This window comes from Triplophysa dalaica, chromosome 1 (genome assembly GCF_015846415.1).
Source record: "Triplophysa dalaica isolate WHDGS20190420 chromosome 1, ASM1584641v1, whole genome shotgun sequence".
In the NCBI taxonomy this organism is placed as follows: domain Eukaryota; kingdom Metazoa; phylum Chordata; class Actinopteri; order Cypriniformes; family Nemacheilidae; genus Triplophysa; species Triplophysa dalaica.
In genome coordinates, this window is record NC_079542.1 from 24,458,767 (window position 1) to 24,471,621 (window position 12,855).

Consider the following 12,855-nt stretch of genomic DNA (forward strand, 5'->3'; position numbering starts at 1 on the left):
CCAGACAATATGATCACATAACCCTTATGTTATCAACCCTTCACTGGGTACCCATTAAGTATCGTATTGACTTTAAGGCTATTTTAATCACTTAAATCACTTTGAATCACTCTCCACGCTCTCTAAGAGCTCAAACCTCCAGATTTTTGATAACACCCAGAATAACTAAATTCACCGAAGGGAGAAGTGCTTTCTCATACATGATATACATATACGTAGCACCTACACTCTGGAATAGACTTCCCGATACTATTCGAGGGTCAGACACACTCTCCAAATTTAAATCTAGATTAAAGACACATCTTTTCAGCCAAGCATTCACTTAATGCAAAAAAATGCTAAATAAACCACTGGGAGACTGCATTAATTGGATATTATTTACTAGAATAATCTTGCTTGTTCTATAAACACCATGCACTGTGCTGTGTTTTACATTTTTGTGTTTTTCGCTTTTTCTTATTTTCTTATTTTCTCCTGTAAAGCTGCTTTGGAACAATGCACATTGTGAAAAGCGGTATATAAATAAAATTGAATTGAATTGTCTACCTCCATAGGTTACAGAAGAAATGTGAACAAAATAGGTACACTAGAGAAGCTGATAAATGTCTCAACACAGTGAAACTGAAAGTGTTCCTAAATGTTATGCACAGACAAGAAAGTTAAAAATGCAATGCAAGGAAATACATTGTAACAGAGTTCCAAGTAAACGGGAAGGAGGTGGGAACCGTTTTTTTTTTTTTAAACCCCACAAATCGAAACTAAAAAGCCGGCAGCTCCCTCACGGTCTACTGCCGTCCACACAAACATAATAAACCATAAGACAAAGTCCAGGCCTTGTTCTATCCTGTCGTACACTCCTGTCGCTCCTCCTTTTGTGCTTCTGAGCTTCATGTTAGTGTAAGTAAAAGCCAACAAATGTTATCTCTATAATCAGATTTTACCTATAAAGTAACCATTATTTGATTTTATATTTGTAATATATATTTTATATAAGTATTTACATTTTATTAAACATTATAAAAAATAAACAGCCATTGTAACACACACTGTGAGATAGTTGTGAAGGGACCTGTGCCATGGCTTCACCTTACTTCACCTTACTGAGGATCTTTGAGCTCAGTCCGAATTTCTTCAGTCGCCTTAGGATGAAGAGCGCTGATTGGCCTTCATCTCTACTGATTGTGTGTGGGTAGTCAAGGTGAGGTCCCCTGTTATGTTTACACCGAGGAACTTGAAGCTGCCACCCTTTATCGTTGCAGACTTTACTGGCCCATGCCCCACTCGCCATATAACCCCACCGCCCGACTCAGGCACCACCATCTGCGCCCCCGGCCTGCGGCTAACTTGAATCAGTCGGTGGGCTGGTGAGGTCCGAATAAAAAGGCACAAACCTTCTTTAATATTCCTCCAGCCCCAGGAACTGCCACACCTCCTTTTTGGTGCTGGGCCTCGGACAGGTTGCAACTGCTAGCAAACGATAAGGTAGGCTGCGCACTACCACGCCCGGCTCAGTCTCAATGTGGTGCTGGATGAGGTTGGTGCGGCCAGGCAGGGGCGAGCAGATATCTGCAAATTCCGCTTCCAAGTTGGTTACGTCAGTGAGCTGGGAGGGCGAGAGGTGATCTTCTCCAGGGGTCAGCTCCAGAGACTGATTTTTAGTGCTCAGAGATCTTCCTCTCTACTCACCGCCATCGCCAGCTTCACTGACTCCGACTCACTCCACTTTTTGAGGAGATTGAGGAAGGTACATTTCTTACATTAAAGTAAACCTGAGAGGTTCCTCTTTTCCTGTCCAGCTGTTTATATTACAATAAGGTTTAAATTACTTTCTGAAAATATTTACAAAATCCAGATAAACCAGTCTTAAAGCGGGCGTAACACACAGGGTTTCTGCCAATCTCTTATTAATCTTGAATACCTAAAGAGTTGTATTAAATACTTCGTATCTTCGAAGAGTATTTAGTTTGATCACATTTATAAAAGATTGATACACCTTTACGACTGTTTCCGAAAACATACAGCGCATGCGGGGGGAGGGGTAAACTGAACCAAAGCACGTGCACAACCATTGTCAACAAAAAACAGACATAAGTTTCACTCATCGCATGAGGTTCATGTCCGACATCTTTTTGCGCTGGGCTGGCTCCATATATCAGTTTCAAACAATCTCCAAATCCAGCATATATCACCTTCGCGAACGTATGCTCTCTCTCTCTCTTGCTTACAAGTGAAAGTGACGTCTGCGCATGCTCCTTCTCCAGCTCTCATGTGGCAGTGCCGTGTAATTTTCCGGGAGAGTTATCCAATAAGGCACTAAGAAAAGTTGTTAAAAAAACAGTTTAATATGTTCGGAAAAAACGTACGAAACCTGATCGATACTGAAACTGCACGATACTGCACAGAAATATTAGGTAATACACCAAAGTCGTTTTTTGACAAGTTGATCATGTAAAGCATGAGAAGACAGCACATTTAACATTGTAAAGAAGTCAGAATGCATGACACATCGTTGCAGGGCCGCTTTAAAAAAGTTCCACAGTAGCCTTCCAAATGCCTTGAAGAAATGTATAAATAATATGAAATTGTCAAGCGACTTTTATAAGACATTTTTGGTTAGGGAAGTAATTTGCTTTGACAATCGACAGATGAAATTCTCAAAGGAGCTGAATATCTGTATTTCACATTTGTACATGGGTTAAGGAATGGATAAAGTTTTTCAGTGAAAGACTGCCCAGTGAAAGAGTAAATATGAGACCTGGACTCTACATCATAAAAGGAGACCAGACCCTCCTCATAATCCACAAACACACCGACCTTCTGGGGCTTCACTCTCAGAGACAGAGAGACATTGGGCCCAGCACAGGCGCTATAATTGTCCCCATTTCTCAAACACACGGTCCAGTATCCATTCTGAGGACTCAATGCAACCTTTTCCTTTCTGGTAATGGATTCTTTGGCAACTCCCAAGTCCCACTCAGTTTTCCCCTTCACTATCACTTCAAAATAAAATCTTCGATAGGAGAATCCCTCTTTTCCTAGAACGTTACCACATTTATCAAACCGCTCAGGGTTGTCTGGGACATTCTGTCTTTTTTCTCCACTTCGCACGTGTCTCCCATCTTCAGACAAGATCAGACATCGATGCGCTGTATCTGGGTCCAATGTCACATCCACTATTGGAATTAAGAATAATCGTATCTTTACTTACTTGAACTACCTCTACCTTAATAACAATATGTGTAAAATGTAACAGAACATAACAAATCATCCTTACCTGCATATTTTTGTATTCTTGTGATCTCTAAAATACACAAATTCATTCAATTAGATTTAGTTTTTCAGCAAGTTTAATGATTTAAAAAATGACATTGAAAAAGCCACATAATAAATGTACATGTTAACTATGCTAATAAAAGATAATAACAATTTACCTCCATGAATCTTTTGGTTGCAGTGACCTAATGAAATTTAAAGTAGGACGTAAGAAAAAAAGTGATATGATTTTATTATGACTTTTCATATACAGGCACAACAATATTATTGTTTTCATATCCTAATGTATGTTCATGAATTAAGGCCGCATACAAATAATCATTTAATAATCAAAACTAATCAATGAAAAACAGAAATTACCTCTTCTTCTGTAAACAAAAGTAGCAACTACAATTGCAGCAAGCACGCTGAACACAACCATTATTGAAATCAAAATAACGGATGTCCTCCAAACATTAAACATTTGATCTGCAACACAAACTTGTTTAAATAATGACATGCAGCAAACAGGACTAGTAAATGGTTAAAAGATCTATAAGATCACTCTCATTAGAAAATATACACAGATATGGGTAGTTGACAAATAAATGCGATTGTTCAACTAGAAATTTTTTTTATACCTGAAACAATGATCTCAGTCTCCATCAAATGATGGTTCAGTTTGACTCTGCAGTGATACTTGTTGTCACTATAATAAACGGTAATTCTTTGCTGTAAACTAAAACCCCTTGAGTCTGTGTGTTTCTCTACGTCATCATTAATCCATCTATCTCCTTTACTGTCCAACCACACAAGCTCAGGTTCAGGGTTCCAGCCTTTACTTTTACACAGCAGATGAAGTCCTCCCGAATGATCAAATTCCTCAACAATGATCATCGGATGAGTCCCTACAGCTACAGGTATAAAGAAATAATTTGTGTACTTTTGTACTAGTTGTCCTTTGTTAAAATCCTTAATTAAATCAAAAACCAAGATACAACATTATTAAAGTAATACGGGAAATGTATCTACCACATTCAAATGTGGCAATTAAATTGATTATGCTCATGTTTGCTTTGCTCACCTTCAACTATGATATCAACAGTGATGTCATCATACCAGGATTCTGACTGAATAAAACATTTGTAAGTTCCGTTATCAGTGACCTGGACTGTTGAGAGTCTAAGTGATGCGTTTCCTTTCTGTAGCTCTGGTTGGAACAATGATGTTCTCCCTCTGTAGGACTGGCTCTGCTCTGTAGTTTGGTTTTCACGAGCTTCATACAAATGCACTACTGAGTCTTGCTGATCAAGTTTAAACCACTCAACTCTCATATCCACAGCACTTGTGTTGGGTTTAATGTAACAAGGCAGAATCGCATCATCACCAGCAACAACGAAGAGAGGATGTGTAGGTCCCACCAAATGATTAAGCTCTGCTATAGGAGTCAGAAATGCAAGTGTAAACCCATACTGAATGTTAAGTGTCTTCAGCTCAGTATACTGCTCCTGTCCTTAAGTTACAAATATCTGTTTAGACCTAAATCAGAACCCATCTATCTTCTGCCTTTTTAATGATCATACTCCATTGCAACACATGAAATGCATACTTCCTCATTCCACTCTTGCCCTTAAAGTGCCAGCTTTCCCCTCACCCACAGATCCATGGTAGGCTCACAAAGTTTGGCTCTGGCGTAATCCACCACATTAAGCATACATGTTAACATTGTGTTTTTCTTCAGAGTGAGAAAGATTACCTGATCTTGTAAATCCAAAAACTATTAGAGCCACACAAACAAATCTCCTCACTGAAAGAAACCAATACTTTAATGTATAAAACAGCATGTTATATTAATAATTAATGTACTAAAAATATTTACTTTTGTGTTTACCCAAACACTTGCCTGATTTGTCCATCGTCGATGAAACTTTATAATACTTACAAGCACTTTCCATTTAAAACAAAGAACCAGTCAAACCAGAAATGAGGCTTGACACGGAACACTGGGCGCGTGTGCACACACAAACACACACACACAAACACACAATACTCATTCACTCAAGCCCCAACAAAAACATTCATTATTATCTCTTACCTATGTTACTACAATTTTAAGGACAGTGTCACCTATCACAGGTAACAAGGTACAATCACAATAACAAATCATTGACTTTAAGAAGCTCTGTAATGAAAAAAAGCACACAAAATATATTTACATTTACATTTACATTTAGACATTTAGCAGACGCTTTTATCCAAAGCGACTTACAAAGAGTTTAGGAGCAATAAGCGAAAGTTCATACAGGAGCCATAGTACATTAGGTGCCAATACAAACTTACTGGTTTCAACAAAAGCTAGACCACTACCTGTTGAGAGAAAGGGTTAGTGTATTTCTTTTTTTTTTCCTCATTTGTTTGTCAAGTATTCACAGAAGAAATGGGTTTTAAGTAATTTTTTAAATGTTGTGAGAGATGTGGTTGAATGGACAGAGATAGGAAGAATGTTCCACCAGTAAGGAGTTGTGAATGAGAAAGAGCGGGAGAGCGATTTACTGCCCTTTTGGGAAGGCAATACAAGCCGCCGCTGGTTTGCTGAACGCAGGGATCTCGATGGGGTGTAGGAGTGCAGGAGAGAGTGGAAGTAAGCCGGTGCAGATCCAGTGATAGTCCTGTAGGCAAGCATTAGTGACTTGAATCTGATACGGGCTGCAACCGGTAGCCAGTGAAGAGAGATGAAAAGGGGAGTCACTTGAGCCCTTTTGGGCTGTTGGAAGACGAGGCGTGCTGCTGCGTTCTGAACCAGCTGAAGTGGTTTGATAGCCTTTGCAGGAAGACCAGCAAGGAGAGCATTGCAGTAGTCCAACCTTGAGATTACCAGGGCCTGGACAAGGAGTTGTGCCGCATGCTACGTGAGATATGGTCTGATCTTTCTAATGTTGAATAAGGCATATCGGCATGACCGTGTTGTCTTTGCAATGTGATCATTGAAGGACAGCTGTTCATCAAATTTGACTCCGAGGTTCCTGGCTGTTTTGGAATGGGTGATTGTGGTATTGCCAAGATGGATGTTGAAATCGTGTTGGACCGTAGGGTGTGCCGGAAACACGAGTAGTTCGGTCTTGGCAGGGTTCAGCTGGAGGTGATGGTCTTTCATCCAAGCTGAGATGTCCTCGAGGCAGGCTGTAATGCGAGCTGCTACAGTGGTATCGTCTGGGTGAAACGAGATGTAGATCTGGGTGTCGTCGGCATAACAGTGATATGAGAAGCCATGTGCCTGTATGATGGGTCCCAGTGATGTCGTGTAGATGGAAAAAAGCAGCGGTCCAAGCACCGACCCCTGAGGGACCCCAGTGATCATGTGGTGAGCCGTGGACAGCGAGCCCCTCCATGACACCCTGAAGGATCTGTCGGAGAGGTAGGATTTGAACCAGCAGAGGGTAGAGCCTGTGATTTCTAGTGATGACAGGGTTGCTAGCAGTATCTGGTGATTGACAGTGTCAAACGCTGCAGATAGGTCTAGCAGAATCAGGTCCGAGGATTTAGATTCCGCCTTGGCTAGCCGCAGTGCTTCTGCGCTCAAGTCCTGCATTATGTATTTAATTATTATTTTATTTATCATTAATTATTTTTACCTCAAAATAGGGTATTTGATACAATCCAGGTATAACCATCAGAACTTTTTATTATAGTTGTTACTCAGTAATCGGGCGATTTATGTGGGTAGACACAGCCACAGAACATTCAAACTGTGATCTTATAAATAATATACTCACAGGATCATGTCCATAAACAATTTAAAAAGTGTTTTTTTTGTTCATGTTTTTTATGAATACGTATGCTTTTTAAAAGCAGGGTCAATTTTTTTTCTAAATATCTAAAACTAACCCCTTAGTGATGGCTGAAAAGGTCACACAAAAGGGTTTTTTCCATACACTTCTTTTTTAAAAGTGCCATTTTGACTGAATGTTTCATACACATCAATTGACACAAAGGCTCTTTTTTTTGTAATCCTTCCTGTTTCCTCAAAGTTATAATTTTGCATCTTGGATAGACTTATGTAAATCTTTGTGTAGGAAATGCTGAGAAAATTGCCAGGATGCTTTTCTGACAAGATACAGATATGTGATATACATTTAACATTAAGCAGACGCTATTATCCAAAGTGACTTACAAAACGTTCAAGGAGCATTAAGAGATGTCATACAGGAGCAATAATACAAAGTTACTAGTTTCAACAAAAGCTACACCACTGAGTGAAAGGTTTAAATATATATATATATATATATATATATATATTTATCTGTCTGTCAAGTATCCACAGAAGAGATGGGTTTAAAGTAGTTTTTTGAATGTTGTGAGAGATCCAGTGATAGTCCTGTAGGCAAGCATTAGTGACTTGAACTTGAATCTAGTGGCTTCAACTGGTAACCAAAAATGATTCTCGGAGGTCTCTTTTGGGTCAAATTCAGTAAAACAATTTAACAGCGGGTGTTGTGTAATATTCAGTTCCCGTAAAAAAAAATGTATTTTAATTTCTCGTTCAGTGGGCTAGGCCTTTTGAACAGCGCACAAGCGACCAGAACGAAGTATGTTGTCTGTTCTTCCCTTGTTTTGTGAATTATTTCGTTAAGGTAATAAAGCCGAATGGTCATATGCCCCGTTTAGATGTACACCTTTTTATATTATGCACTTAATATGGTTAAAATGCTTAGCTTTCCATGTGGATTTATAAAATCGCTTTCTCAAGGCCATATGGCAATGTTTTTACCGTGTAGTTTACGTGGATGACACTAATCGATAGTTCCCCAGAGTGCCGTTTGGACGAGTAAATATATGTAACCTCCCTGCCTTCTAGGAGTAATGTGGAAAAAACATGAACGTATGTTTGAGCGCATGTGCACTTTAAAAAAAAACTGCGTAATAAAAGATGTGAAATGAAAGGCCCGTTCTTTTTGGTTTTTAGAGGCTTTGATTATGTTTTCCCAGCTAACACAAATGAATGTAACCAATGTTACACAAATAGAAGCATTCAGTTAACATTAACATTTGTATCCATACTTATATAGTTATCCATGTTTCCAGTAAGGCCATAGTAAAAATAAAATAAACCAATAATAACTTTGATAATTGTAGTAAAACCACAGTAAATCCAAAAATAACCATGGTCTTATTTGCATGGTAGTAATCCATATTATAAACTGTTCCCGTGGTTTTCAAAAACTATCGGCTACCACAGCACTCCTGCATTCCTATAATATTACTATAGCAGAACCTTTATATCAAAACCTTAGTTTTGTTTTAGTTAGTTTAGTTTAGTTAGATTTTATGGCAACATGACATGATGGTTTTACCACAGGAAATCCTAGGTTAACTGTCTTAAGGGTTTAGCCATTTTTAAAATGTAAACAATTTCAAAGAAGCTTTACAGAAAATACATGTTTCAATGTTACAATCAATCAGAAGTTAATCAGGCCGAGGGTGCTATGACTCACTGAGAAACATCTTCTGGCAACAAAACTTCATGTATTTCAAGTCATGTTCAATTAAAAATAACATTACTATAGGACATGTTTGCAGAATACATTAACCAGTTTTTTTGACAAATAAATGTGAGTAACTCTGAAAAGAGTAAACATTGTCTGTTCACATATATTGCCAATATTGTAACAATACAAAGTGGGTTGAAAATCTGCCAACTTTCGCAGTGATTACATATATCATATTTGGTAGTTTTGTATGTCCATCTATATTTGCCATTATCTGAAGTCTTCATGAGTGTTGGTGTCATCGGAAGTCTTCACAAGTGATCCTGGATCCAAACTGCCCTTGTGGAAAAAAAGTGCACTTTAATATACTTTTTAAAAGTGTACTTATTACGTAAATAATGTACTTTAAAACAGCATACTTAATTGTGAATTAATTGTAATGTTTTCAACCATCTAAATACGTATTATCTGTAATTTATTTCAAATATATTACAGTTTTATTGTGTGTTAAAGGCATTAAGCTGAACTTTTGAGTGATTTTTTTGAACAACTTAAGTGGCACTTTAATACATTTTTACGTGTACTTTCAAATTTGCGTATGTGAAAAGGAAATATATTTAAATTGAGCTTTTTTGGACATACTTATTATATTTAAATTATACTCTAATAAGTACATATTAAAGGTATTATTTTGGAACAGCTTTGAGTATATGAAGTATACTTAAAGTTAGGTTAAAAATCAATTTAAAGCTAGTTTCAATATATTTAATCTATTGAAATTGTGTTAAATTGGACCCATTTTAAACACATTTAGTGCAATTTAACTGCATTACTTTAAATTATACTTACAGTACACTTTATTGCTGTACTAGAAATATAATGAAAATATAATTTCAGTTGATCATTATTGTGCTACCACTATATTTTAAATATCTTTAAAGCTCCTTGATAATGTATTTGCAGATCACTAAAGGGGTACTATTTATATACTAAAAATGTATTACACAAATGGTTATTTATTATGACAATTTATATTTTCAATTTATTAAAATGTAATGCAAAATACTCATTAACAGACAGTAAAAATACTGTAAATTACACTAAAGTTTTGTAGTTTCAAAGTGCTTGTATGTCATTTTTACATCAAGCATACATTAAAAACCAGCAAATGTAAACTCCACAATGACATACAATGTAGTTGCATACAGATATGTAACTTAAAACTTAATTGGCTTAGATAAATAAAACTAAAATAAATGAACAAATAAAAACTTAAATAAATCAAAGTGCATTTTTACAAGCTGCAAACAGCTGAATCAAATGAAGAACCTCAGGAGTCCATCCATCCATCCATTTTCTACCGCTTATCCGAACTACCTCGGGTCACGGGGAGCCTGCGCCTATCTCAGGAGTCTTTGGGCATCAAGGCAGGATACACCCTGGATGGAGTGCCAACCCATCGCAGGGCACACACACTCACTCATTCACTCACGCACTCATACCCTACGGACAATTTTTCCAGAGATGCCAATCAACCTACCATGCATGTCTTTGGACCAGGGGAGGAAACCGGAGTACCCGGAGGAAACCCCTGAGGCACGGGGAGAACGAACCTCAGGAGTCAATAAATTGAATTTATTTTAACAAACTGGCATCTGAAACGTCACTGTCTTCATCCTTCCAGTGGAGAGCGACCGTTCTTTGAGTTTGACTCGTTGTTGCATTTCCTGCGAATGAGCGCTCGGACCTCAGACATGGCTGTGTTCGGAAACTGTTTAATCACAGTGTCTGTGAATAGGAGGAAAATAAACTTTTTAAATATTAAAGCACAATTTAAGAAAAACTATTTTAGCAACAGAACAGAATGTTTGAAATTTATGTTTTTCAAATGATAAAAATGAAATGTTCTTTCACATGGCAACCTTATGTATTGCTCACTTCTTAATGTAAAAATAGACATTAAATATGAAATGCTAGTGAAAGTAAAATGGACGGAAAAACAAGTATTGCTAAACAACTGTGAACTTGATTCTTGAAAAAACATTAAAAAAATGTTTTAGTTCAAATGTTTAAGTGAAAAGTACCCTGCCATCAATAACTGTATAATACATGACAAATCTTTTTTGGCATATTGTAAGTTGTGATCAGTCCCTATTGACTTGTGAAGAGAGCAAAAAAGTGATGATGAACAAGAAGTACACATACCAATAAGAACTGTGACCTTGTGAGGGTCCAATTGGTCTTTTGATGTTTCCTGATTTCCCAGTAAGAGTACATCTTGCTAGTTTATCTTTTCCAAAAATTAGAGTTGCTAAATCTTGTGCAAAAAGAGAAACCCGTGACTTATTCAGTCTGTCATACATCCTATTGGGGACTTTCACATACATCTTTTAATGGTATCTAAGACATATTTGAGAGATGATACTATCACAGGAAACTCTACAAGATTAAAAAGTAAGTTTCAGATTGAGTTCACCTGATTGACAAAAAAAACTGTAAATTCTATTTTTTAATTTAAATCTTAAATCATTAAATAAAAACATCATATTTACATTTCAATTAACTAATAATTTACCTTTTAAAGCTTTGACAACATCACCATCAAGCTTGACGGTGTTCTGCGGAGGTGTGTTCTGCAAAGACTGTTCTCAAATTCCTTGCTTCCATTATCACCATCTTGTTCGTTGTCACTGTCCACTGAAGCCTGTGTGTTAAATTTGACACAAGGTTAGAAGAGGCTCGACAAACACCTACACTAAGTTAGTGATGTTGTACTCACTTAAGTATGTTTAGATTTGAAATGTTGATGACATGAAATGTTATGTTAATACCCAGCAAGCAAAAAGGTTTGTTCCATAGACCACTCCAGTCCACGTTCATCCCCACCCTGAGTGTCTCTCTAAATAACACATGAAGTTAATGAGTTAAGTCAGGTTGAGTTAAGTAATCAATCATCACTTAATTATCTCATTAATAATGAAATAACAACAATAATCAGTGAAATAAACCAGAAATAATAAGAAGTCACCACAAAAGTGTTTAGTGTTTCCTTTAGTCGGTGTCTCACCCTTGATTCAGGAAGTGTGAAGTTTGTTTTTAGTTTAGTTTTTTTCCTGAAGTACATTCAAAACATCTTGACAAAAGCTGAAATGGATTGTTTACCTTTAAGTGGTAATTGCATTAGAGGACATGATAGTCAAATGCAGATGTATTTTGTTATTGTATGACTATGTGAGGTAAAAAAATTTGTGATGGATTTTTTTTTACAAATCTGAATACTTTAAAATATTTGTAATAAATAAATACTTTTTCCCTACAATAACTATACTAATCAAATATTATATTATTGTAACAAGGCTTAAGGCCGATTAATAAGCAAGCAGTATTTATCATGCAAACAGTGGACAACGTTTTATAGCGGTTATATCAAACAAAAAAAGACACTTTCTAGAGGAAGCATCAACAATCGGTGCCTAAATGTACTAGTCCTAATGCTTGCAAGTTGGTATTGTGTAAGTAATCCACGTGCTAACATTGACCTAAAAGCTAACACACGTTGAAATGATGTTTGCGTGGGAAAATACTTTCTAAACCCAAAATGATCTTTAAGCTATTTAAGCTAATCGATAAAATGAATCAGCTTACCACTAAGAAGTATAATTTTTGCTGGCAGTGTCTTGGTCTGTCCATGTCTGCTGCGACTTGGCAGGCGCATCTCTACATATCCCTCTTCGCTTAGAAGTTGCTCGCGTGAATCGACCACGTACTCCGATAGTCTGTGCTCTCCTAAAATGATATCGGTGCAGTCCACTTTCACGATATCAGAGTCAGAGAAATAAAACGAAGCATACTTTGGAAACGACATGACTCCTGCTGACATTTCTTTTCCGTTGCTCGCCCAGCCGGAATGACCGCTCAAAACGTCAGTTTTCAATTGGCTGTCTCTTATTGGACAGTTAGTGTAAATACGATTTGAAATGCTTTACTCTTATTGGTCAAACTGAATGCAATGCGAAATTGCATTCAGTGCAAAAGTAGTATAAACTACCATTGATAATATTAATAATTGCTACTTCCGTCGCCATAACATCAGTTGCAATGCCTCTGGCGCTGAAGT

General features: G+C 37.1%; 1 protein-coding gene and 1 long non-coding RNA gene across 6 annotated transcripts; both read right to left on the reverse strand.

Annotated features, from left to right (window-relative positions):
- Positions 1–2,430: 2,430 nt before the first annotated feature.
- On the reverse strand, positions 2,431–5,230 carry LOC130424809 (butyrophilin subfamily 1 member A1-like). Of its 5 annotated transcripts, none has more exons than XM_056750741.1 (8): positions 5,156–5,230; positions 5,009–5,059; positions 4,337–4,690; positions 3,894–4,166; positions 3,634–3,741; positions 3,432–3,458; positions 3,275–3,301; positions 2,431–3,173 (listed from the first exon to the last, which is right to left on the reverse strand). In XM_056750741.1, the coding sequence occupies exons 1-8, from the start codon at positions 5,205–5,207 to the stop codon at positions 2,614–2,616; spliced, it is 1,452 nt and encodes a 483-aa protein (XP_056606719.1). In that variant the 5' UTR covers positions 5,208–5,230; the 3' UTR covers positions 2,431–2,613. The 5 variants fall into 5 exon arrangements, with proteins under 5 accessions (XP_056606719.1, XP_056606743.1, XP_056606734.1 ...); XM_056750765.1 differs by having other exon boundaries at positions 4,337–4,687; positions 5,156–5,199; XM_056750756.1 differs by having other exon boundaries at positions 5,144–5,195.
- A 3,115-nt stretch (positions 5,231–8,345) lies between these two features.
- Positions 8,346–12,610, reverse strand: LOC130427325 (uncharacterized). Its single transcript, XR_008907298.1, has 6 exons — positions 12,384–12,610; positions 11,518–11,637; positions 11,314–11,442; positions 10,944–11,055; positions 10,279–10,526; positions 8,346–9,072 (listed from the first exon to the last, which is right to left on the reverse strand). It is a non-coding gene; the product is annotated as an uncharacterized LOC130427325 (long non-coding RNA).
- Between the last annotated feature and the right edge of the window lie 245 nt (positions 12,611–12,855).

What these genes read in the sequence shown, in the direction of transcription:
- LOC130424809 (XM_056750741.1), bottom strand. Translation starts at nt 5,207, where the DNA reads ATGGAAAGTGCTTGTAAGTATTATAAAGTTTCATCGACGATGGACAAA. An exon ending in TGTTGATATCATAGTTGAAG is followed by an intron (nt 4,167 to 4,336) that starts GTGAGCAAAGCA and finishes TTATACCTGTAG; the next exon opens with CTGTAGGGACTCATCCGATG. An exon ending in AAGAATACAAAAATATGCAG is followed by an intron (nt 3,174 to 3,274) that starts GTAAGGATGATT and finishes TAATTCCAATAG; the next exon opens with TGGATGTGACATTGGACCCA.